General features: G+C 32.1%; 2 protein-coding genes and 2 non-coding genes across 4 annotated transcripts; all 4 read right to left on the reverse strand.

Moving 5' to 3' along the window:
- Positions 1–1,599: 1,599 nt before the first annotated feature.
- On the reverse strand, positions 1,600–7,437 carry LOC131851855 (calcium and integrin-binding family member 3-like). Its single transcript, XM_059202418.1, has 5 exons — positions 7,315–7,437; positions 6,262–6,296; positions 4,534–4,651; positions 3,179–3,306; positions 1,600–1,948 (listed from the first exon to the last, which is right to left on the reverse strand). Exons 1-5 carry the CDS (start codon positions 7,363–7,365, stop codon positions 1,711–1,713), a joined length of 570 nt encoding a protein of 189 aa, XP_059058401.1. The 5' UTR covers positions 7,366–7,437; the 3' UTR covers positions 1,600–1,710.
- Positions 7,438–11,519: 4,082 nt separating this feature from the next.
- LOC131851856 (uncharacterized) lies at positions 11,520–16,865 on the reverse strand. The gene is made up of 3 exons (XM_059202419.1): positions 16,727–16,865; positions 13,351–13,438; positions 11,520–11,658 (listed from the first exon to the last, which is right to left on the reverse strand). Exons 1-3 carry the CDS (start codon positions 16,776–16,778, stop codon positions 11,520–11,522), a joined length of 279 nt encoding a protein of 92 aa, XP_059058402.1. The 5' UTR covers positions 16,779–16,865.
- A 2,150-nt stretch (positions 16,866–19,015) lies between these two features.
- Trnah-gug (transfer RNA histidin (anticodon GUG)) lies at positions 19,016–19,087 on the reverse strand. Its single transcript has one exon. It is a non-coding gene; the product is annotated as a tRNA-His (tRNA).
- Positions 19,088–21,554: 2,467 nt separating this feature from the next.
- On the reverse strand, positions 21,555–21,626 carry Trnah-gug (transfer RNA histidin (anticodon GUG)). The gene has a single exon. It is a non-coding gene; the product is annotated as a tRNA-His (tRNA).
- Positions 21,627–26,183: the final 4,557 nt, after the last annotated feature.

The following is a 26,183-nucleotide window of genomic DNA, read 5'->3' on the forward strand; positions in this document are numbered from 1 at the left end:
AATGTTATAGTGCCTATCGCATAATAAAATATGACAGCACAGCAGCGGCGAGGGAAATACATGACAGGTATTATAACGAACAAAATTTTATTAAATCTCCTTTCACGTCACTTTTAACGTAAAAGAAAATCGTCTTGTCCATAGACACACCGTGCATAATAAATCTAAACGTTAGAATTTTTAAGGGTCTATTACTGGCGGGATGCAATCGAGTAGGAGGTAATAAAAAAGTTAATTTAAATACCTATTCGATTGTCAGTTGTCTTGTAAATTTATTTGTATGCTTTCCATAATTTTACAATTACAATTACAATTACAATAATTACATAACTTCTTATTACAATATAGGCACAATGGACCCGGTTCTGTATGTTACAATTAAAGAGTGTCCTTAAGAGACTTTATTTATTTTGTATAATATTTGTTTTCATTGTCATTTGTATATATATAAAGATTTATGATAGAAACCCATCTTAGCAAGTTTTAATCAAGACACTCTAGCACTCTATAGCAATCTAGTTTAATATTGGTAAGTGCACAACCAATTATCCATATTATTAATGTATTGTCTATTACGATCTTAGTGGTCTTGTTGTTTAGCATACCGTCTAACTTCCGATGGTCGCAGGTTCGATTCCTCACAAATGGTGCAAACATTTGTAGTCATGACTTTGAATGTATTAGTCTGGGTGTTTTCTATATATAACATATTATGTGTGTATTTACAAAAATATATAATCAAGTATAATCCCATACAACGAATTTTTGGTTGGAACGAATATGGCGTCATTGGTATCACTTGAATTCTTCTTGGTTGCGCAAAGGTTAAAAAACAAAACTAAGTTTTCAAAAACGCATAATTTATTTTAAAAAAATTCAATATACATATTAAAATGAAATAATGGGCATAGGAAAGCAATTTCCATAATTTTACTAAGTTTGTTATTTACCTGCATTTGACTGCAATTAAGCATTGCTTATAGTATGTAATATTATCTTATCTGTGGTATATCTTTCAGTTTTCTAGTACCCTAATATTTTTCAGTTGTCAGAACTGAGACATAAGGGCAAGTACTCGCAGAATAGATTAACTTAGCATTATAAAATCGACCCTTAATATTGTAATGCACGGTGAATGTTTCCAAGCTGTAAGACTTTAATTCTTTGCCTTTGAAGCTTTTTAAGGGCAGGTTGCGTCCTTTTCTGTTAGAACAGTCTTTTTATAGTGTAAGTAGATGAATTTGTTAGCAACGAAAATTTTATAATTTCAAACAATGTAAATTGTTTCTTTTTAATAATAATAATCTATAACACAAACTCTGCTTGGCTTGGAATAAGGCGCTGTGTGAATTGAGTTTTTATTGTTATGTAATCTATACGTCTATAGATATAAATAAAATTGGAGTGTCTGTTTATAATATTGAAATAACCGTTTTTTACTACATGCATATGAATATAAATATGGTACATACACCAAAATAACATTTTTTATATTTTTTGTCTGTTTGTTTGTTCCGGCTAATCTCTGAAATGGCTGGACCGATTTTGATGGGACTTTTTTGGCAGGTAGCTGATGTAATAAGGAGTAACTTCGGCTACTTTTATTTTAGAAAAAATCTTTCATTTAAGAAATTTAAAGTTAAATTCCACACAGACGAAGTCGCGGGTACAGCTTGTATAAAATTATTGTCCTGACTTATTTATTTATTTTTACACTCGGATATGAAATGTAGATAGAAAGTCGGGTGCACGAACAACCACGTGCTCGAAGTCCATAAAAGACAGTCTACCATCACCGTCCACGTCGGCCTCATCCAGCACGCTGGCCACGATATCATCTCGCTCCTGAGGATGTAACTCGCCCTTGGTGAGTAACCGAGTCGCTTCTAGAAGATCCTCTCGTCCTATGTACATGTCGTCGTCGAGGTCATAAATGCGGAAAGCGTACCTGAAATTGTAATAATATTAATAACTGTTTTTAGTTTCTCGTCAGTTCTTCTAAGCTCGAATGCATTCCGAACTGACGGTAGATTTTGACATATCATAAGAGACTGTAATAGACCTACATGAATAAAGATATTTTGATTTGATTTTGAAATTAACTAATTAATTTAACATTCAGTAATACTATGGACCAGTGTTTTCCAAAGTGGGGCCCACACCCCACATGGAGGCAATTTGACTGTTAAGATTCCCATCGTCGAAAATGGAATTTTTATTAAAATTATATGGAATGTGAATTTCAATTATTCATTATGTTTAGAAAATGTACATACTGTTTCATTAATAATTTCCTAGGAATTTCTTCCGAAATACTATTGTTAATTTTTTTAAACGAACAATAAAATTTTTAATATCATAAATTACGTATGTTATATATGGGAGAAGGGACATAAGAATTTTAGAAAGGCTAAAGTAAATAATATTAAAAATAAACAAAAACAATCTATTCTCAATTTAACCACAGATAATAAACAAAAGAATATATATGTGTGTGAAATACATGGTAGTGTATGTAATGTTTTTTTTATTGATTTAATATATTTTTAGGCATAACTTTACAAAGATATTAGTATCCAGAACACTTAAGTTGAGCTTGTATTATATGTATATAGATACACCTAATTACATTTGTTTTGTATATGCATAATATACATAGAAAATATTATACAAACGATCATACTCATAAACATAATGATGCGGTATGCTAAAGCGCCGGCCATCCAAATCACGTGATATTTTTTTGCATTTTTAACCCTTACCCTTGGTGATACTACTGAGTTAAAGACAACACCCCCTCCCCTAAAATCGTCATAAATTCGTCATACGTTGTAGTATTACATCTAAAAATTTTTAGATTAATATCTTTAAATTGTGAATTTAAATTTTTCATTATGTTTAGAAAATTTACATACTGTTTCATTAATAATTTCTTAAGAATTTAAATTAATAAAGTATAACCTAATTATTATCTAGAAAAGTCAAAGTCAATTTACACAGCGCTGTTCGGATAGATATTAGATATAATGAAAAAATGCACATGGTATCTTACCACACCCCTTTCCCCCCTTGTGATATTTCGTGATTTTTGTCGGTCCATTCTTCTTCTCAACCTTCATGTGATTAATGGCTAAATCGATAGAACTGCGTGGCAGTCATGTGATAATAATTGTCTTACCAAGCCTTGATGTCCCGTGGTGCCGCTTCACTGAACACTGACATCATATCCAAAAAATCTTCAAAAGTCAAGTTACCGGAGCCATCGTGAGAGAATACTTGACATATACGACGCTTGAATGGATTTTCCTGGTGATTAATTGTACTTAATTGTACTTATAGTAATACTAGGTGTGCCCGCGGCTTCATCCGCGTGAAATTAATAGCCTCTGTGTATTAGCTATATTATTGTAAAGTTTCATTAAAATCCAGTCAGTAGTTTTTACGTGAAAGAGTAATAAACATCCATCTCTATTATTTTTAAACCAAATATAGCGTAATGACTACATTAAGTTATATTTGGTTAAAAAAAAATGACTGCAACATTTGCGCAAAAGTCGTCGCAATATTTTGGGGAAAATACATTTTTTTTATACTATGATGGTGGCAATCAAGCATACGGCCCATCTGATGGTAAATGGTTAGTTATTAGTTACATTTAGTTGCCATTGAAACGAAAGAAGACGAAGACTACAATATTTAAGTATTTAGTGACAATTGTCAGTCATTTTTTATTATTCTTATTAACTAAGTACTTACTATAAATTAAATAGAGGCAATAGAGAATAAAAAAAAGAGCGAACGAATATATATTTCGATGTGGTAGGGCTTGTATGTGTATGTTGACTATTAAAATCTGTCAATAATCTATCTATATATGATAAATATATCTATACTATATGTACTCTACTTAATAAAATCGTTTAATATAATTTTTTAATCTACTTGAAAAAAATGACAATTTTATTCTAGTTAAAGTGGTTCTGCATGATTGGAATACTATTTCAGAAATGAATATTGAACATGTGAAAATCAATATTTGAAGCCGAAATTTCCGTCATGAATGGATAAATTAATTACTGTTTACTCATGAAAAGTCAGTAGTCAGTAGTAGCACAGATAAGATATTGCATATAGTAGTAATAGTAGAAAGTTCAACACATATGTATATATACCATTTGAAAAAAAACTGTAGTGAATGCTGTTCTATTTTTGAAATTAAATCTAAAATCCATAGTATTTAAAACCAATTAATGTTAGTGAATATTGTTCTATTTTTGAATTGAATATTTAAACTGAACATTTAAAAAACGATTATAAATAATCGATCGAAATAGAAAAGATCAAAAATAGAACAGCGTCCATACTTTCTATTTTTGAAATAATTGTTCAACACACATGTTCGAAATCGAATTTAAAAATATAAGATTACATTCCTATATCATTTTAAGGTTCATATTTTTTATTTTATGAACAAGGGAAAAATAACAAGTAAAAAATAAAAAAAATAACACATAAGTATATTTTGGTGCTTACTTTTAGTTCAGGTAGTTTTTCTATTTCTTCTACGGGTACAGCTATGGTGTTCGCCTGGTTTTCTGTCATTCGTTTTGGTACCAATTCCGGGTTGACATCTCGGAAACGTTTAAATACCCTGCGAATGAAAACAACTGAATTCAACATAAGACTATTGACATAAAGTAGAATTAAAAAGTTACAATTTCCGTTTATGACAGTTTATGTTTTAGTAATAAATTCTTAATTTATTTCCTGATTATGCTATATTGTCTACAGCCTACATTATATTGTTAATTTATTACTTGCTGCGCCTCACGGTTTCATCTGTCGGATGCTGGTTGGACAATGATGGATCTAGAACCACTGCAGACAGTAGTTATAGGTACATAAAGTCAATTCAAATAAACTTAGTAAGTTAGTAGTCATTTAATAATAATAATGATTTATTTATATAAATTTTACAGTATAAAATCTAGTCGCTTCCGTTGTCTGTTTGCTTAGATCTTTTAAACTGCGTAACCGATTTTAATGCAGTTTTTACCGATTGATAGAGTGATTCAAAAGGAAGGTTTATATGTATAATACATGTACATCCGTGCGAAGCCAGGCCGGGTAGCATGTACGGTATAAATTACAAGATTTAAAGTAAAAAAAGCAAAATATAAACATCAAATTAATACTAGATAACTAAATAGTAGAAAGTTGTGTAACTTAATGCGTTAACCTAAACTAGATATTACACCAAAGCTATAGGAACTACTCTCTTTTTTATTATTATAAAACAGCTTTAAACTTCCACATAAAATATATTTTTCTAACAGGTACTTATTATATTGGTTTATTTTTTTTCTTATTATGTGCCGCCCTGGGGTAAAAGCCCCATCCATCTTCTGCCAACTCTCTCTATACATGGCAGTTTGCGTCCAATCTTTTCCTGCATTGTTTTTTATGTCATCAACCCATTTTTTTTGCCGTCCTACTCCTCTTATAGCAATCTAAATAAATCGCTGAATAGAAATAAAACGTAGGTGTTGAATGAAATAAAATCGATGGGAGTAATTGAGGCTATCATGAAGCCTCGGAAAGCAGTTAATTCTATAAGTGCGTCACAATAAATCCGCTTACCCCCTTTACTACCCCTGACCAAGTTCGGTTTCTACGGATATCTACAATGTTTTAGTTTATATGTTTAATGATCAAAATTGTTGCTTAATTGTCTGTTGTAGGTGTAAGATACGACTATATACCATTAAGGTAGGTAGAGACAACAACATTAAAATTGAGTGATAATTTTTAACTGTGTAGTACATATACTACATCTTTATGGTCTCCGCGCGTTCTAGTTTAGGGGCAATATTAGGGGTAAATCAAATTGTAATATATCTAGTAAATAATTAATATAAATTTATAAATAAATAAATCTACTAATCTTAGTAATATTATAAACGCGACACTTTCTGACTATGGATGGATGAATGTTTGTTATTCTTTCGCATAAAAGCTATTGAACGGATTCCGATGAAAGTAGTACAGTAATATAAACCTATACATCAGATTAGCACATATCAGAATAACAATAAAAAGTTATTATGTAAATTAAGCGAAATATAATGATAAATGTCAAGCAAGTGTGATGTAGACGAAATTAGGGGGTTAGGTAGTGAAGTATAAATAAATATATCTTTTTCTATATTAATTTTCACAGAGAACATTCATGTAAGTAATTACAAACACCACACGACTTACCTGAGAATTTCTTTCCTTGTAAAAAATGTACAGTCCTATTAATTGTAAAAGTATAAGTTATAAACACTGTTTCGGTATACGATAACGGGGTATATATAAGTTTTTTTATATAACTATGGTGATAATCAAGCATACGGCCTATCTGATGGTAAATGGTAACCGTAGCCTATGCACGTCTGAAATAACAGGGGTGTTACATGCGCGTTGTCGACCCTTAAGGAACCTTAATATACCCTTCTTGAAAAACCCCATATTGTAGTTATTACAGAAAACCTCGGTAGGTAGTTCATTCCACAATCTAAGTAGATGATGATGAAATAAGGATGTAGTTAGTTTTGTGACTGTTTTAACAATTTGTTTAAAAGAACAACAGACAAAGTAATAATAAAATTATTTAAAAGAGCAACACGCAAGTTTCTTGCTCGTTCTTCTTGTGATGAGACAGCTTTCCGAATGAGCGGTAGATTTAAAAAAAATGTAATGACTATTCAAAAGTGCTTCAATGTAAGTTTATTTGAATAAATGATTTTCTATTCTATTCTATACAAATTTCTTGCTCATTCTTCTTGTGTGAAACTTGCCTATTGGTGGGTGAAACTGTTAAATAATTGTTGTAACTTTAATTTTTTAAGTTGAAATTGTTGAATAGAAATTACCAACAAGCACTAATTAATTAGAGTTAAAATATTAAACATTATAAAAGAGCCTATCTATAAAGTCTATAAGTCATTTAAGGGTCGGCAACGCGCACTTACAACCCCTGTTGTTTCAGGCGTCCTACGGTAACTGTTTACCATTAGACGGGCCGTATGTTTGTTTGCCACCATAATAATATAAAAAAAAAGTCATTCGAAATAGGAATAATCTTTATTCAAATAAACTCATTACTAGCGCTTTTGAATAGTCATATTTTGATTGCAGATTCATCACAAGAAGAATGAGCAAGAAACTTGTGTGTTGCTCTTTTGTATAGATGTTATTTTTATATAATATTCGGTATATAAAAAGCGGTATTTCCAGCGTCAATACATATTTATTTTAACAACTTCATACCTGATAATCTTCTAGTTGTTGCTCGGTGAATGTGACAACTTTGTTACCCATTTTATGAAAAATTGCGGTAAAAAGGTAAATAATGTAACAAAAGATAGTAAAAGTAAAAAGCCTGTTGCCCGCACAGACACAAAACACAGTCTGCGGCCGCTCGCCGGGATTAGGGCGTGTGCAGCACAGAGTAATAAAGTTACAGACTTGTCACGGGGCCAAGGACAATTCTAATATATGAATATTGTGTTGAATAGCAAAAATTGTTGGAACAAAGGAACGGGAGATATAGAGGTCAATAAATATTAGGTATTGCCGTCGATAGATAATAGTATATAATTCTTATATGTATATACATGAAAATATAAATTAATAAATATATAGAAATGTATAATATATATATGTACAATAATATTAAAAAAAAAACTAAATTATATTTTTACACAATGATTTAATTCACTGATTATATTTTTACTAATCTGTTATTCTGTGATTCAACTGATTATTTTATAATAATAACAATTATTAGAGAGCATAGCATAATATAGAGTCAAAAACATATAGAATATATATATGGTAAAACATAAAACTTAAGGTAATAAGGCCTCCACTTAGCTGGTGTCGCAGTCACTGCAGGACCGATTTTCAGTGGAGCCACTACTCGAAATAAAGAAATTTTTACTTTATACATATATTTAAACATTTTCTTATATTAATTTAATTAATTTTATAATAATACTAGCTGTACCCGCGACATTGTCCGCGTGTAATTTAACTGTATTTTTCTAAAATAAAAGTAGCCTAAGTTACTCCTTATTACATCAGCTACCTGCCCAAAAAAGTCCCGTCAAAATCGGTCCAGTCATTTCAGAGATTAGCCGGAACAAACAGACAGACAGACAAAAATGATATTTTGGTGTGTGACCCGTATTTATATTCAAATGCATGTAGTAAAAACGGTTATTTCAATATTACAATCAGACACTCCAATTTTATTTATATGTATAGATGTATAGATATATAATTAATTAATATAATTTTATACGAGGAAAAATAAATAATATTTTTATATAGGCCTCTGTTTTTTTGTACTCTGCATCTGTTGCACGGCGTGTGCTATTAAGTGCCGCACCTCGTCAGTGAGTTTCATTCTAATAAACTTATATATCTACGTTGTATATTAGACTTAATTAAACGTTTATCAAACTAGTAATCACTGTTTTATAAGTCGGAATATAACGTAGAAATCAATAGTTTACTATCTGTGCTAATACTATTATTAAACTGAAACGTCTAACACGTTACGGGGCAGACAGAAAGAATGAATTTCTAAAGATGTCGATGTTGGATAATGAATTAAAGACAACTCAATTGTATTTAATAGAGATATTGTAAACCGTACCTGTTGTACCTGTAACGAAGTTACTGGTCGTTACTTCGTTTTTTTTTGTAGTTATTTAGGTACTTTAGTTACTGTTACTTTACATAGTTACTTAATCATGTAGGTATTATAATAATAAAATAAATAAACAACTCTGGACAATTAACACAGCGCCATCTAGTTCCAAACTAAGCAGAGCTTGTGTTATGGGTACTAGACAACTAATATAAACACATAGTTGCTTTTTTTGTAAATACATACATACTTAGAAAAAAACACCCAAACATCAACATTCATATTCATGAGTACAATTGTTTGTACAGTGCAAGGAATCAAACCCGCGACCATCGGATATAAAGCGTGCTAAACCGCTAGACCATCGAGGCCGAAATAAAGCCAATGTATTTGAGAATGATTAAACCTATAGGTATACATACCACTACTCGATTGAAACAAACATGAGCTATATGTAATTTTGCTGACTCCGCATTCATAAAACTAGTTTGTTTGATTTAATTTACGAAATACACATACGTGTAAATTGAAATGGGCTGAGTAAACGGTACGTATTCGTGAATCAACAGTTTGGAAGGGTGAATTTGTAAAGCTAGTGTAACTACACTGACGTTTTGATTTATAAAATCAACAACTGGATTGTCGATTTCAGTTGAACAACGCCGAGTGTGATGTAAACACTGGCTGTAGGGATGTATTGATATTGTTTTCATTTATACATAATGATACTTTACAACTTGACGGCCTCAGTTGTCTAGTGGTATCGTACACCGCTTTATTTCCAATGGTCGCAGGTTCAATTCCTCGCACGGTGCAAACATTTGTATTCATGATGATGAGATGAGTATGATTGCTTGTATCTTTTTGGGTGTTTTCTATGTATAATATAGTATTATTGAAAAATTATCTATGTATTTGTATCAGTGGTCTAGTACCCATAACAGAAGCTTTAGGTAGCCTAACTTGGGTGTAGATGACGCTGTGTATGGTCCTGAGATTATTATTGTTAAGATTTTAAAAAAAGCTGGTTGAAGTAAGTAAGATTGAGGTACCTACGCAGACGACATTTCAGTCTTTATAGTCTACCTCGATGAATACCAATTATTAGAAATTAACATCTATACTCATGTTACAGTTAAACAAATGAAAGTACCTTAGTTTATTTAATAAGAATTGTCCCTAAATAAATGTAAGAATAAAAAAAAAGAATGTGGCATTCTGAGACTAACTTGTTCTATATGCCAGTATACTATGAAGTTCTCTCGACAGTATAATATGAAGAAATCTCTTTGTGTAATAGTAGGGCTAGAGTACTGCGACCGACAGCTGCCTTATATAAGATTTCCCAGCTTCTTTCATCTTATACTTTTATATTACGTTTTGTTCCACCGTATAAGCTGCAGTAACAACATCCTGCAGATGACATTATTGGTGGATAACACATATAAAAATAAAAAGACAATACTTTTTATTTTGACATCAAATCTAATTCAGATTTAACATAATTTTAAATTTGGAACTGATTTTCACAAGTCCAGTCGTTATTTAATTTTTTTTAATTTATTGCATATTAAACAGGGTCAATAGGAATCATTGTGGCACTGCACTCACTGGGCCCAACTTTCTGCTGCGTGCTGCTACACCGACAACGACAATGTACCTGTCCCGTCTACATTACGCCACTAAGGAGCAGGACATTGTCGATTATATCCGTACCAAGAGTAACCTGACATTGAGGGTGACGCAGTTGAAGTCGAGTCACAACGCGAGTTTCAAAGCGTTTGTGGCCCTGGTCCCTACCGACTTGCTGCCCACCTTCATGAAAGAGGACTACTGGCCGAAAGGTGTGGTGTATCGGCGCTACCGTGGCAGATTGCCGTCTTCAGTGCCGTGATCACACAGACAATATAGTTGTATTGGTTTTTATTATATTATATGTATGTTAGTCTATAAGGTATTTATAATATGGGCCTAGTTGCCTGAAATAAATATAAATAAAAAAAAAAAAAAAAACATATATAGCATTTTACGATAGTCGGGTAAGCAACACTCATTAGAATTTTTATTAATTTTTCAATGCCAGAAGTGAGTATTTAAAGTTTTACGTGTCTGTTTAGGTTGTATATAATTATTCTGTTGCTATTTACTTATAAAAAGGAAAAATATGTTTTTTTATTCTTAAATCAAATATGGTGGAAAAAAGTTAAATGTATTTTTATTCCTATCAACCTCGGATTTATTCAGTGTACGTGTCTATCATAGCTCCTAAATGAATCTACATATTACGATGTGATTTTTTTTATTTCAAAGCTGACATGATTGAAATAGGTCTTAACTGTAATTTATTAGAGTTTTAGGTGGATTGGGCAGATACCCATATTATTAAAATTTTAGAGATTATTAAGTGTATATCTTATATATAAAATTCTCGTGTCGCAGTTTTCGTTCCCATACTCCTCCGAAACGGCTTGATTCTCATGAAATTTTGTGAGCGTATTGAGTAGGCCTGAGAATCGGCCAACATCTATTTTTCATCCCCCTAAATATTAGGGGTAGTCCACCGCAATTTTTTTTTTATTTTAAGGCAAAACAACGTTTGCCGGGACAGCTAGTGTGTACTCAGACTCTTATATACAAGTGTATATGATACTTAATCGCTTTCTACGGCTTAAAACAGTGCGTCGGGAGCTAGTCCATTGCTAGACGCCTCATGTTGCCAAACACACGCATAACTCTGTACGTGTCCGTATATAAAAAAATGAGTATTACAAAAATATAATATAATTCTGTTGTAATACAATTTAAATTTTAATGTCATTTAATTCCAGCCGGCGCATTCATTCATACATTCCTGATGACTTGGAAAATTGTTGGACACTGTCGGTGTTGCCACTTTGGGGCAGTGTTGCGACCATCTGATCTCGAAACAATTTCGTGTCACCCAGTCGTATACATATCTGAAATAACCATTAATACGATATTTTATAAATTTAATATATTCAACCGAAGTTTTAATAATTATAATAATAATAATCCTGAACAATTCACACACTGACATTCATCTAGTCCCAAGCTATGCAGAGCTTGTGTTATGGGACTAGACAACTGATACAAATACTTAGATACATGTTATTTATATATATAGGTATATAAATTGTCTTTATTTTAAAGGTAATCGAGTACTAAGTCAGAAAAAAATGGAGACATCAAATTTTAGTGGTAATATTATGCTATGCTTAACATTTTACTTCGCTACTTAAGTAAACATGAATTATTTTTATAAATTTAAAAATTACACTAAATTTCATAATATAAATTTAATTGTTTTTGTTCAAACGCCTAAACAGATCTTCATAAATTATAAGTATTTTCTTAATCACGTCAGTTTTCCAGCAAAAAACCGCATCATGTGCTAGTCTATTTAATTGAGAGCTAATTGTCATTACGACATACAAATGTTCAGGTTACGAACACTGATTAGACTTTTTGCTTTTGCAATAGCATATGCTGGTGGTCACTCTGTTCTGCCAAATATGAATTTAAAAATGAATCTGTATTATTGTAAACATGCATAACATTTATTTAAAAAGAGTACGCGCTGATTTCTTGTCAGTTCTTCTCATTTCGAATTCATTCCGCACTGATGTAGATTTGACATATCATAAGAGTATGTAATAGACCTACATGAATAAGATATTTTGAATTATGAAATTTTTCTACACGTTTTTCATTTATGACACTCCTTTTCTTCAAGTTTAAAAAAATAAATTTGAAAATTCAAATTAAGCCAAAAATAATTTATTCATGTAGGACACTTTCGCTGCTTCTGAACAATTTTTGTATTATTATTTTTCTCTACCGTCTATTTGAGAAACAGTGCTAGTGAAGTTATTTCTGCTAGACTTCCTGTAGTCTTAATCACAAGTTCGTCTCCTAAATCAACTTGACAGACAATTGAACTTGGAACCGCGAGCTCGTTTACGTAAAGCACTTTGGATTCAGCTAAAACGTAGTGGTTACTTGCTCAGTGGATTCAGCGGTACAGCTGTCGTACAGCACATTAAATTGTCTCTGGCAGATTCATGCATAACTTCGAACGTGTGTTGCCTGCTAAAAGTTTTACAGATAGCACCGTAAGCGTCTTCTTACATTAGGATACTCTATTATCTTTTTTTTCGGACTACTCTAATGCTGTTGGCCGCAGTTGGCTTTTACAGCTACACCGGACGATAGGAGGCGAGTGCAGATGGCACTCCAAACCCGCGGAAGGACTTATGGAGCAGCTGAAGCCCAACTCCTCCCTGACAGATACTCCCCTGTGACCTGTGTCACATTTAGTTTTAAAGTGTAATTGTATTTTCATATTTACATTACTGACTTCAAACTTCTGGGAAAATCAATGAGAGATCTTAATTGATTATTTTATATGGTGATTAGTATCTAAGGATGGAGTATCATGTAAACAGGCGTTAGGTTCTACTTTCCATAATGTGGACTGTCAGTTCATTTGCTAATTCCAAGTACATGAAAAAAAAGATACGCCTCAACTAGACAACTCAACCTTGAGACTCGTGTAGCTTGTAGAATAATGTAAGGCATGCCTTAATAGGAATAGAAGCAAAGTTTACGTGAGTACTACTGTAGTTTACCTTATTGTATGCGGCCAGCGATCCCGAGCCATCCATTCAATGAGACAGTGCTTCTCCTGCGGCTTTGCTTGACATATTTCTGGGTTTACTAAGGAAGAAATACAATAATAAATAATAATTAGAAAATTATAAAGCAATTATATTCCTGATTAATGTAAATAAGACAATTCACACAGCGCCATCTAGTTTCAATTTAAACAGAGCTTGTGTTATGGTTATGCATCAGTTGTTTACTAACACAACTAATCTACACATAGAAATAAAATTGGAGTGTCTGTTTGTAATATTGAAATAACCGTTTTTTACTACATGCATATGAATATGCGAATGCAAAAATACGCTATATACACCAAAATAACATTTTTTACAATTTTTGTCTGTCTGTCTGTCTGTTTATTCCGGTTAATCTCTGAAATGGCTGGACCGATTTTGACGGGACTTATGTTGGCAGATAACTGATATAATAAGGAGTAACTTAAGCTACTTTTATTATAGAAAAATAAAGTTACATTCCACGCGGACAGGAATAGTTAGTACTTAAATATTTTTTTGTAAATACATAGAAAACACCCAGACCGATACAAACAATCGTAGTCATGAATACAAATGTTTGCATCGTGCGAAGACCTACCAAGCAAGTAATAAGAGTGGTCCACCCCAATTTTTATTTATGTTTTGACATAATTGTTAACTATTTTTTTTTATATAATTCGGCATTAAAAATACATACAACATTAATTTTTCATTCTTCTACCACCAACGCCTATTTTTAATAACGATATTAATTTACACGGTAGTAAAAGTCTTTATACAAATTTTCATTCGAAACCATTTAGTACTTTTTACTTGAAAGCATTTTTACAATTATCTTGTTAGTAATATTAGTGGTCGCCCTGTGGTCAAAATTCGACCATAATTTAAATTAATTATATTAAATAATATGCATTGTTGCAGGATATAAGTTTATACATTATTAAGTCCCTACAACTGTCTTGTTAGTAATATTAGTGGTCGCCCTGTGGTCGAAAATCGACCATAATTAATTTAATGTATTATTGTAGTACATAAGTTTAAAAATTATTAAGGTTCTATTGTCAAAGATGCTATGCTTGTGTGCATGAAATACAGTGTGTCTAATGTTTTTTTTATTGATTTAATATATTATTTTTATCCGATATATCTTTTCGTCCAAATTTCCGCTGAAATGATGCCTCAAGACGATGATGCGTAATAAGTGCGAAATTTCATACTCTTAGATTTTCAGGTACAAAGTTTTTGCTTCACGTTTTAATATAACAATAAGTACATCAGCTGTCGATGTATACAAATAAACAAATTTATTACTTTGACAAGTAAACGAGGAATGTTTTAGAAAAGTGCTTACGTCAAGCAGTTTTCCATGAGATCATTTTAAAGACTGTACAATAACAAATTTCATATTCTATAAAATGCTGAATAAACAGAATTCAATGCGCTATCTTCTCGTTTGATTGCTTTGTTATTTTAGTTTTAAAAATATGTAACCCAAATATAAAACGTATGTTAATAATAGGGGTTAAAGTATGAAATTGTGCTTCTATAGTAATAGACACTTTGAATTGACATAAAACCTTCATGAGTGATTTTTTCGAGTGAAACTTTTTTCACAGGATACAACATGAGATTCATCTTTTAAAAAGCAACATTCAATCAGTTGTTTTTCAGCCTTGTCGTGAAACATGGATACTTGAAAATCCGAGTGATTTTTAATACAAATTCCGACGCGGAACTAACGCGGCAGAAACGGCTCGCAAGGGAGGAAATAGTGATGTGGACTAATGATCCGATTCTAGCAATGAATCATGTCAGTTTGACCTCCACGCGCTTCCCCCTGGAAACCATCGTGATAAATTCTCTGTCAATTTGTCGCAATGGTCTAACTGACCTGACTTCATGTTCATCCTATCATCCTCCACTTGTGCCAGCGTAAACCATTAGCGCAGGCGGGTGCACCATTCCATTATTATCCACTAAAAAAGAAACGACTTGCAATCAACGTTGCATTTGGAGAGGAGACTGCCAATGAACACACCGCGCGTTTTTGGTTCAAACGCTTTCGCAATAGAAACTTCGATTTGAAGAACGTGGTCGTGACGTGAGAAGAAGAAGAACCACGTGGTCGCCCTCGAATATGAACAGCGCTGTATTGATGATGATAGTGGAAACCAATTCGAGTGAAAACTACCCAGGAATTAGCAGAATGGTTTAACGATACCTTACTTACAATATTGCCTCATTCACACAAATCAATAAGATAAAAAAAATTGAAAAATGAATGCCTCATGATTTGACTGTTATACAGAAAGAAATGCGCGTCGAAACTTGTGTTGCTTTGTTGAAGCGGTACATAAATAAAGGAATATTAGATCGAATTGCGACATGTGACAAAAATTGGAATTTTTACGATAAAGATAAGCGAAAAATTTAAATACAGTTATTACTAAAACTCGAGAACTATCGTTACTCGCTAAGTACCACCTCTATCACAGCGTTAGGTTGATTGGAAGATCCCTTGCAGAGATACACCAACCCTTGCTCACATCTTTATTTATTAATGTAACAAGTGCAATAAAGTATATTGAAAATGGAATAGCTGACCCCTAAATTTTTATTATATAATTACTCACTAAATGATTACTTGAATGACGAGCGTGCATGGCAATAGTTGTTCGTGTACGGAATTTTCATTTAATGTTATACATAGACACCTATATACATATATATTATGTTATCTGTGACAAATATACATTGTAAATGAACTGGTATTTAAAAAGAAATAAAAAGTACTTCAATTGAGTTTCTTGCCAGTTCTTCTCAATTGATAGATCCAATTGAGAAGAACTAAATACTGAACTGGACGGTAGGGAAAAAATTATAATAAAAATTTCTTGGCGTTCATAAGCGGTAAAAATGTCCTGCATGAATAAATGATTTTTGAATTTAAAACTGACAGTGAAATAGTCCCGACTCGTCAATCGATCTTCATTTTTGCTCCACGATAACGCAAGACCTCATACTGCACGTGAAACCTAATTAACTTTAGGCTAATTAACTTCAGCTGCAGTTGAAGCTTAAGAGTTGAAGTTAATTAGCCTATGATACATCTTTTAACATTAGCTACCTGCGCATTGAAGTATCGTCAAAAGCGGTCCAGTCGTTCGAAGAAATAGAAAGACAGACAATTTTTTTTAAATATATACCGTATATAACTTCGTATGCATTTAGTGAAAAGCTGGTACTTTATAGTTACAAGAAATAAGCATTTTAACTTTATTTATTTATACAGATAAAAAAATAATCACATTTTTAATCAATATGAAATAAAAAAAATACTCACGTGAATCAGTGTAACACAATATTATTAAGATAAAATAAGCAACCTTGTACATAACGATAAGAGGTTATCAATAAGTATTTATTTACTGAAATGTACCACACAAGCGTGTTTTACACAGACGGACGCAATTAACAATAACATATATATATACATACATGTTTCTGTACCATGAAATTGTGGGGTCATTGTATTATGTACAGTATGATTGTTAGATCTTATTAATATTATAAACGCGTAAGTTTGTGTGTATGGATGGATGTTTGTTACTCTCTCACGGAAAAACTGCTAAACGGATTTTGATGAAACTTTACAGTAATATAGGCATGCCGCTTGTACATCAGATTAACATGTAGGCTATAATTTAAAAAGTTATTATTTCAAATTGGACGAAATATAATATAATAATAAATATCAAGTAAGTGTGGTGCTGACGTTAGGTGGATCAGCTAGTAATAAATAAATATATAACTCTGGACAATTAACACAGCGCCATCTAGTCCCACGGTAAGCAGAGCTTGTGTTATGGGTACTAGACAACTGATATAAATACATACATATTTTTTGTTTGTAAATACATACACAATACACATAGGTAATGCCCAGACCGATACAAACAATCATACTCATGAATACAAATGTTTGCATCGTACGAGGAATCGAATCCGCGGCCATCGGAAGTACAGTGGTGTACCAAACCGCTAGAGCATCGAGGTCTTTTATGTAGTAGGACCGATAAAATTATATATATATACATTTTAATAAACAGTAATATTTATAAAATTGGTTATACTAGTGACCATCGGAAAGTGAGACAGTATTTAACGGCGAGACCACTAAAGTCGTATATTCTAATGTACACATATGACCTATATTCTTGTTGAAGACAAGAGCTTTGTTTGTACGCTAACTTTTAATGAGGAATTTAAACTTGTTACGTCTCAACTTATTGCTAACACACACGTAAGTAAATGGGACTGTCAACCACAAAGAGGTACCAACATACAGAAAATATTGTATTTTTATTTTTGGTTTGGCAACGGTATAGAGAAAATAAATAATGTTTTAAGATTAATTTATAGAAGAAGCAATACTGCCCTTATGAAAATTAATATCTACGTACCTACAGGTATAAATGGCATATACAGGCGTTGAAAAATTATTCTACACAAGATGATTGCAGTTTCATACAAAAAATGTTTTTTTGAAATTAATTTTAAAATTACCAAAGTCAAATTGGGACGATATTTAAAATACAACAATTATGCATATCACAAAAAGTGTAGATTTTTATTATCTTTCACTTGTTTTATTTTTAATACATTCAAATTTCGAATTAATGTGACCAGCCATGTACATCAATTAAGTTTCAGTATAAAACATAGTGATTATTTTCTCAGGGGCCAGTATTTCTCGAATGAAACTGCCTGTACTACAGTAAAAATAGTAGAAATAAAAACTGAAAATGGAATATAAATGGATAATTTTTATTGCATTGCATTTTATTGCATTGCTGACAAATTAAATTAAGTTTGACTTTGACGGCATGAAACTGCGAGTGCTCTTGGACTTGTCCGATGATTTAATATAAGTATTCTTAAATGGAGGTAGTACCTACTATGATGGAATATTGATTTATATCAAATGTCGTAAATTTTGTACGTTGTATTTTATTAAGTATGAAATAGTCGTCATCAGTAACCCCTTCACGACCACAGGAACATAATTATATATCAGTTTGAAGGTTCACAATCTGGTGGGGTTTTAAAGTTACTGTGATCATGAAGGACGTTTCAAAGTCCATATTAACCCTCATCCCAGAAAATTTTTCCTCCATACCCGGGAATTCTATTGGTTGATTCGGTACTACTGATTAATTCGACACACACACAGCTCAGAGTGCTCAGCTGCTTGGTGGTAATATTTTTCTAACGAATTTGCTATTGTGACATCTGGCCTTTACAGCTTCACCGGACAATAGAAGACGAGTGCAGATAGCACTCCAAATGCGTATAAAGACTTATTATGGCTTACGGCCAACTTTTGCCTAACGGATGCGACTTTATTACGAAGCATCGCTAGGTTTTCGAATTTAATTTCATGCTCTCATAATTTTTATCTTCGTTTGAATTGGATAGAGGATCGATTGAAGTGGTACTTGATGGTGGAAATAGTGACTTAGTACTAAATCGATTAGTATTAGTCAACGTTGAGCTGAAATTCCCAAAATTTCTCGCGAATTGTTCGCAGGATCTTAAAGCAAAATGATAACTCCGCCGCGACAGTTTGCACTGCCGTGACCAGGATTCGAACCTGGGTTACTACGGCCACAACGTAGGGTCCTAACCACTAGACGATCACGGCTGTCGGAGCTTACACCGTAATCTTGTAAAAATGCAACCGCTTTCTTATTTTGTTATTACACGTTTAAATTGAAAATTGGCAGAGCGTAAGACTTTACAAACAAGCAAAGCGCATTTGCTTTTGGTAGCGTTACCTACAATATAATCTGGAACACTTTTTTTTTGCTTGCGGCAACCGTGTCGTAGCGTGAAATCGAATTTATAATTGCTCTTTCGGAAGTAATACAAAATGCTCTTATCCGAAGCGATTTGATATCTTTGTTATCTTATTGTTTTTTTAATGGATAAATGTGAAATCTTGTATCTGCCTTCATATAGTTTTTTTAATGTATGATATAGTTTTTTTTAATGGAATGGAGCATCCGCCTGCACTAACAGTATGCGTTGGTCACCAGTGTATGATGATAAGATGAATATGACATCAGGTCAGTTCGCCCATCGTGACAAATTCACCAGCAATTTATCACGTTGATTTCCAGTGGGAATCGCGTGGAGATCAACTTGAGATAGTACATTGTTAGCTATGGAGTCATCAGTCCACATTTCTAATTCTTACCTATCTTTGTTAGTGGTATACGCTAGCACTAGTGCAGGATGGTAAAATGGGAAATTAGCCAGGTCATCTAGCTCATCGTAGCGATTCACCAGGGATTAACCACGAGATGAGCGCGTGGAAGTCCATGACAAACTATCGCATAGTTCCCATTATTAATAATCCTCCTTTTATTGAAAAAATGTATGAAAGTACTGTAATATGTTACATATTATGTAACATATTACATATCTTTAATAAACGAAATAATGTTCTTTATTTAAATATCTTAAAATTAAATCTACAAGGAAAAGTCAGTATTAACTTTCATTCAGAGACAATTTTGTTGTGTATTTTATTAATCTATGTTCTTGATATTGGTCTAATGATAACATCTTCGCGACTGTTGCTACAGATGAGGTAGGCAGTGACACTGTACACTGTCAACATTCGGTAAACACAGCGCTTGTATTGTCCCATCCGATTGATCCCCCGTTCAATTCAAACGAGGATCGAAATTAAGACGGCATGAGCCAATGTTTGAAACCCTAGCGGTGTCCTCAAACTAAAGTCGTATCCGTCAGGTAAGAGTTGGTCTAGAGGCGCTCCATAAGTCCTTCCGCGGGTTTGGAGGGTCATCAACACTCGCCCTTTATCGTTCGATGAAGCTGGTGGTGAATAACTTTAGAACAGTTCGAAACAAAGCTTTTTCTTAATTATTCTAAAGCTCTCAGCTTTTTGTGTTGTTTCTAAAAAATCTTGAAAAATATATTTCTAGCGATTTAGTAATGTCACACAGTTTACACTGTAGGTGCATATTTCATTTCGGCAGTAATAAAATCATTGTAAATATATAATTTGCTCCGGCTATAATTTTTTATTAGACGTTAATTTCATTTCAAGCACATGAAAGTGTCCAATTTGGAAGCTTTCAGTGAAAAATTATACGAAATCTCTTCCAGTTACGTCTATTAAGGACAATAATTTACAACCAACTTCAAATAAAGAGGAGAATCTCAATACAACTGTACTTTTTATGTATATACTTGTTACCTGAGATATTTAATTTCATGGAATCGATTTTTTTTTATTTCATAGTTGGCGATTCTCGTGAGATATACAATAATATATGTGATCAATAGTTAGAATCGTGGCTTGAACATCCTTGTACCTACATTCTGGTTTCCGTATCTTCCTATAAACTCTATTGTGCTGAACTTCTTCTTATAACAACTTCCTATAATAACTTCTTTCAATATATGCCAAAAATATTGAGTATCTTTTATTTAAATAGTTTAACATAGAACAGTATTTTATCTGATATGTAATTATAATGTAAGATGAGAATTGTAATTGTGCTATAGTTTAGAAAAGGGTCCGGTTAAAACCTGTCCCGCACATGTGCATCCTGTCGACATACGCTGAACCGGGTTGTCTGTCGGCACTAAGAAGTTACACCCATCATCATAACTAGTGTATATTTGTAAGTAAAGTCGTGTATTTTTTAATTAATAATTCATATTTTATTTCACAGTTGATTCCTTAAAAATTTGTAATATAAAAAAAAATTATGTAATTTGAAAGGCAAACAAACGGCTGCTCTGATGACTAGATGTAACCATCGTCTATAAATATGAACAGCTCTTCGGACATCATGTTATTATATCAGATCTGTGATATTAAGCCATTCCAGGGGACGTAGATGGCACGCCTCTTGTCCTGTAATTTTACTGCCTAATCCCTACAAATGAGATATATCTTACAAAGTAAGCTGCTTGGGGGCTGAAATAGGTGAGACTGAGGTGAAATAGGTGACAACAACCTTTTACAGTTCACCTATGATTAACCTATGGTATGGTATTATAAGATAATACAACGTCTGAACAAATGGAAAAGAAGTCACATAAAAATATAACTCCGCCGTGACAGTTTGCACTGCCGTGACCAGGATTCGAACCTGGGTTACTACGGCCACAACGTAGGGTCCTAACCACTAGACGATCACGGCTGTCGGAGCTGGTGACAGTGGTATTTAAAATATCAAACACTTTGGACAAAATAAAAGCACATTCTTTGTTGCGTTGCAAAATCAATTTCACGGTCCAGTGAGAAATGATTGCAGTACACATTTATTTATGTATTGCGATCAAATAACTTATTATAATTATTATTACTATTATATATTGGTCATAGACAAGTAGTTACTGCCCTGATTGCCGCTAGAAAGGTCGTCAGTTCGATTCCGAGCACCACTGAAAAAAAGCTACTTAAAGTTTTTTTGCAATACTAGTTCCTTGACGGAATTAGAGAAAGCGATACATCCTAAATTAAAAATTCCTCTGTATATTAGAATCAATTTAAAAACGAGTTGATTTTTAGTCAATACTCAATTATTAAGTTCTCATCATTAGGACTGGATGTATTGACAAAATGACGTTATTGATTCACGAAACCACGCAGAATTTATCTACTTACTTTGGAAATCGTTGACCTAAATATTGAATGACGTCGCGTGTCTACATAAATAAGACACGGCGAAATCTAATCACTTTTGAAGTAATAGCCATTGAGATCCAAGTAATAGGTATTAGTCGTAAATATTCTGTATTGACTTATATCGTTCTTTGCTGCCAGTTTGGAATACAGCCTATGATTCTCGATGGTCATCTTATTTTTTTTTTTCTTTATATCGTCCAATTTTAGTTTACTCATCATAAATAAATATTTAAAAAACTAATCATTTCTGGTTATAATATTACTATAGGACTATTTATTTTTAATTGTCTAATTTTATAGATCAAATATTTTTCAATATAGGTACCTAATTGTATTGCTCTGAACTGAATTTAAAATTACAAACAATTCTCAACAACCACAACAGCATTTTACTATTATTACATTAATTTTAGAGAACTGATCTGAAACAAATAACAATATTTTACGAAATTTTTTCACAGATTATAAACAATTTTAAATCTATTATTTTTTTCTACACCTAAATACTTTCTCAATGCATGACGTGCGTTATTCCTACTTTTGAATCGAATGCGCGCACAAATTCAAATAATGTATGTCAATGACCCTCATTTACACGTTTATTATTCTTGTTGTTAATTCAAGCGGATATCCGTTATATTTATCGTATCTGATATTTATATCCTTCCTTACTAATATTATAAATGCGAAAGTAACTCTGTCTGTCTGTCTGTCTGTCTGTCTCGCTTTCACGCCAAAACTACTGAACTGATTTAAATGAAATTTGGTACCCATATAGTCTAGACGCCGAGGAAGGACATAGGCTACTTTTTAATGCGAAAAAAGGGTTGTAAGGGGTTGAAAATGGTAATGCAAGGTTATCTTTTTGCGGTTGAATACACACTTATTATAATAATGGCTTAACTAAAAAATTAGATATTTTGGAAAGTCTACTTTATAATTGTGTTATTAAGTCTATTTTCAAAAATTTTTAATTTCTGAATTACACCAGTATTGTACTAGATATGGGACTTATTAACGCTCATATGTCATAAATAAACATATATGTCATTTGTATAAGCAGCGCGCATGCGTTGCGTTGCGCGCGCAACTAATTATTGTCAATCCGTTGTCTCCTTATGAATTTAAATGAATAAACGTTTGCTCTGCAATTTTATTTTATAAATACATAAATATAATCCTGGTATAGCCTATAACTGATGACCCTGCTCTTGGACAAGAGCGTAAGAACATATTATTAATATTTTTGAAGAATAAAACAACATATAATATTAAAAATGTTGTCAATACATATGAACAACATTTCCTTGGAAGAAACAACATCTACCGTTCCATCCGAGCTATTCAGGTTCGGAATACGCGTTTCTCCATTCTGGCCAGTAGAGTCAAAGATATGGTTCGCGCAAGTAGAGGGATAGTTTGCAATTTAGAATATCACATCTATTATTTTGATTTAACAAAATTTTATTATGTTATTGGCCAACTGGACCACCAATTTTCAAAAGAATTTAAAGAAATGTTTAAACTGTCTATTAAATATAAATAAATATGACATTTAAATTCGTAAATATCACATTGTCACCATTCAAGGGGTAAAATAAAATAGTAGATAAAAGTTTTTATGGAAATTCGTCATATTTGAAGCTAGAACGATGAAGTTTTTTTCTTACGCTTTTTTGGGTCAGTTTATTTAATAAATACCTTACTAATATTATGAAAGTGAAAGTGACTCTGTCTGTCTGTCTTAAAAGCCAAAACTTCTGAACTGATTTAAATGAAATTTAAAGTCTATATCTTGAGATAGGACATAGGTTACTTTTTAATGCTAAAAAGGGTTATAAGAGACTGAAAGAGGAATATTTTAAAAGTTTAAGCTTCAATCTTATTTTTTTGCGTATTGATTAAATATAATTAACGAAAATGGGTTGTAAGGGTCAAAAGGGGAGTTAAAATGTTGTATGCATGTATTGTCATTTTTTAAAGCTAGAAACTTGAAACCCATTTTTTAGGCTGTTGAGAAAATATCAGTACCTACCGCTACAGGACTCAGCCATAAATGGTTACAGTATAGCGACATCTTATCATTGGTACATGATGACACTAATATAAGTAGCATTAAAAAAAACAAGAAAAAGGGTTATAAGGGGTTGAAAGGGGAGATGTAATGTATGTATGGTATGTATGGAAGTATCTTCATTTTAAAGATAGTAGTTTGAAACTTAGTTTTTGGCTGTTGATTGAATTGTATGGAAATTTCATTTTTGAAGCTAGAACGATGAAACGTTTTTTATTGGGTTAGATTATTAATATATATTTTTTATTATTTGCTCAAGGTCACTGTTTTACGCGGACGAAGTCGCGGGTACAGCTAGTATTACTTATATACGTAATATCAGTACTTGAGATGCAGAAAAATATAAACCACTTTTATCTAAAGATCTGGAATAAAGGCTAACTTTTATTACCGTATGATTATGAGATACTCTGTATTAATGTTTCAGATTACACAACTTTTAAAACTATAATGTTCGATACGATGAACAACGTATTAACTATTTGTTTAAATAGCGGCAACTTTGCTAACTATGTTGGTTGAAAGCTAATCGTAAGCCTGAATAAAAGATGTAAAGAGGGTTAGAAATTAGACAAGTTTTCTTTGAGAATCTTAAATGTTACGATATAAAACAATGAAGAACTTAATAAAATGCTGCCTTGCTGTTGTGAGGTGACCTTCAGTCTCTAGAAACACTGTAATGACTACCTTCAAGTCTTTTTCTTGTAATGGGAATGGCAAAATTGGCGGTCATTTGGCTCAGGGGAACTATACATATACATCACGGTGTCTTAATGTGCTTTTCTCGAGTCACCGTAGTAGGTGTCACACTTCAGTACAGTATAATTACATTAGCATAACTCATTCTTCAAACTGAACTCACGACATGACAGTATGAACCGTTAGCGGAAACGGTAGCACCATTCCATTATCATCCATTAAAAAAAAAAGACTGAAACAAAGCAAGCTGCTTGTCAGAGACGAACTTTGAAATGAAGACGTCGTAGAATAAATTCAGATCTATTGTATAAACTTGATGAGATTCCAGAACCAATAAATTAATTTCTTCAATGATTTACTCCTGGCAGAATCACATTTATATCCGGAAAATTGAATTCACGGTCTATAATTTCGCTATAAAGTTAAATGAATTAATTGGGTTTCAAGGTAATAATTCAAATAATTTTTTTATAATAATATTTTAAGACTTAATTAATTAATTTCTGTAATTGATCATGCGTGTTATTTTCGTGTTGTTGATATTAATAAGTGACTCAAGTAACTATTTAAATATTACTTATGTCAATTTAGCTATTTGGCAATTTGTATTCATATAAAATTCTTAAAATGACAAAGAGCAAGCACTCAATTTTCTTGCTTATTGTTCTTGTGACGAGACTACGTTGCGAATGAGTGGTAGAATAAAAAATATGACTATTCAAAAATGCTTATATTAAGTGTATTTTGAAAAATATTATTTCTATTTCTATTGCTATATTATGTACTTTATAAATGACTGACTGTTAAGTTTGCTAAGTACCTATGTAGGTACATATATGTACATTTTATTAGATAAAATATTTAAGGGTTATTAGATAATATTTAAGGGTATAGAACAAAATTTTAAATAAATACATTTCCTATTATTGTACTGTACTGTATTCTGGTATTCTTGCATACTAACAAGGCAATAAAATATACTTACATGGACATTTACTGCAGGAAGTAGTCAATAGACAGAAAAATATAATGGAATAAATAGAGCGAACAAAAAAAACCTAATATAAATTTAGAACTACATATTTTGGATAGTATGTTATTAATCCTTTTTTTTAATATAAAAAAAATAATGGGAACTTTAAACCTATTAAATACAATAACAAGTTTTAATCATATTTTGAAAGTTGTTTTTCCTATGAAATTACATTAATGAACGTCTATAAACAAATTATTTGTAACTTTTCATGTTGCAACTTCAGCAGTTTTGACAAGGCGATGATGGATGGATGTTATGAA

The sequence above is a fragment of the Achroia grisella genome, unplaced genomic scaffold (genome assembly GCF_030625045.1).
Source record: "Achroia grisella isolate CSIRO2021 unplaced genomic scaffold, CSIRO_AGI_Agris_v1 utg808, whole genome shotgun sequence".
Classification (NCBI taxonomy): Eukaryota; Metazoa; Arthropoda; class Insecta; order Lepidoptera; family Pyralidae; genus Achroia; species Achroia grisella.

Excerpts from the sequence above, each read along its gene's own strand:
- LOC131851856 (XM_059202419.1), bottom strand. The coding sequence starts at position 16,778 with ATGTACAAGGTTGCTTATTTTATCTTAATAATATTGTGTTACACTGAT. Across the intron at positions 13,439-16,726 it reads ATTGTGTTACACTGATTCAC|TAAACCCAGAAATATGTCAA; the intron begins GTGAGTATTTTT and ends TTTCTTCCTTAG. Across the intron at positions 11,659-13,350 it reads CGCTGGCCGCATACAATAAG|ATATGTATACGACTGGGTGA; the intron begins GTAAACTACAGT and ends TGGTTATTTCAG.
- LOC131851855 (XM_059202418.1), bottom strand. The coding sequence starts at position 7,365 with ATGGGTAACAAAGTTGTCACATTCACCGAGCAACAACTAGAAGATTAT. Across the intron at positions 6,297-7,314 it reads AACAACTAGAAGATTATCAG|GACTGTACATTTTTTACAAG; the intron begins GTATGAAGTTGT and ends TACAATTAATAG. Across the intron at positions 1,949-3,178 it reads CCACGGGACATCAAGGCTTG|GTACGCTTTCCGCATTTATG; the intron begins GTAAGACAATTA and ends TTACAATTTCAG.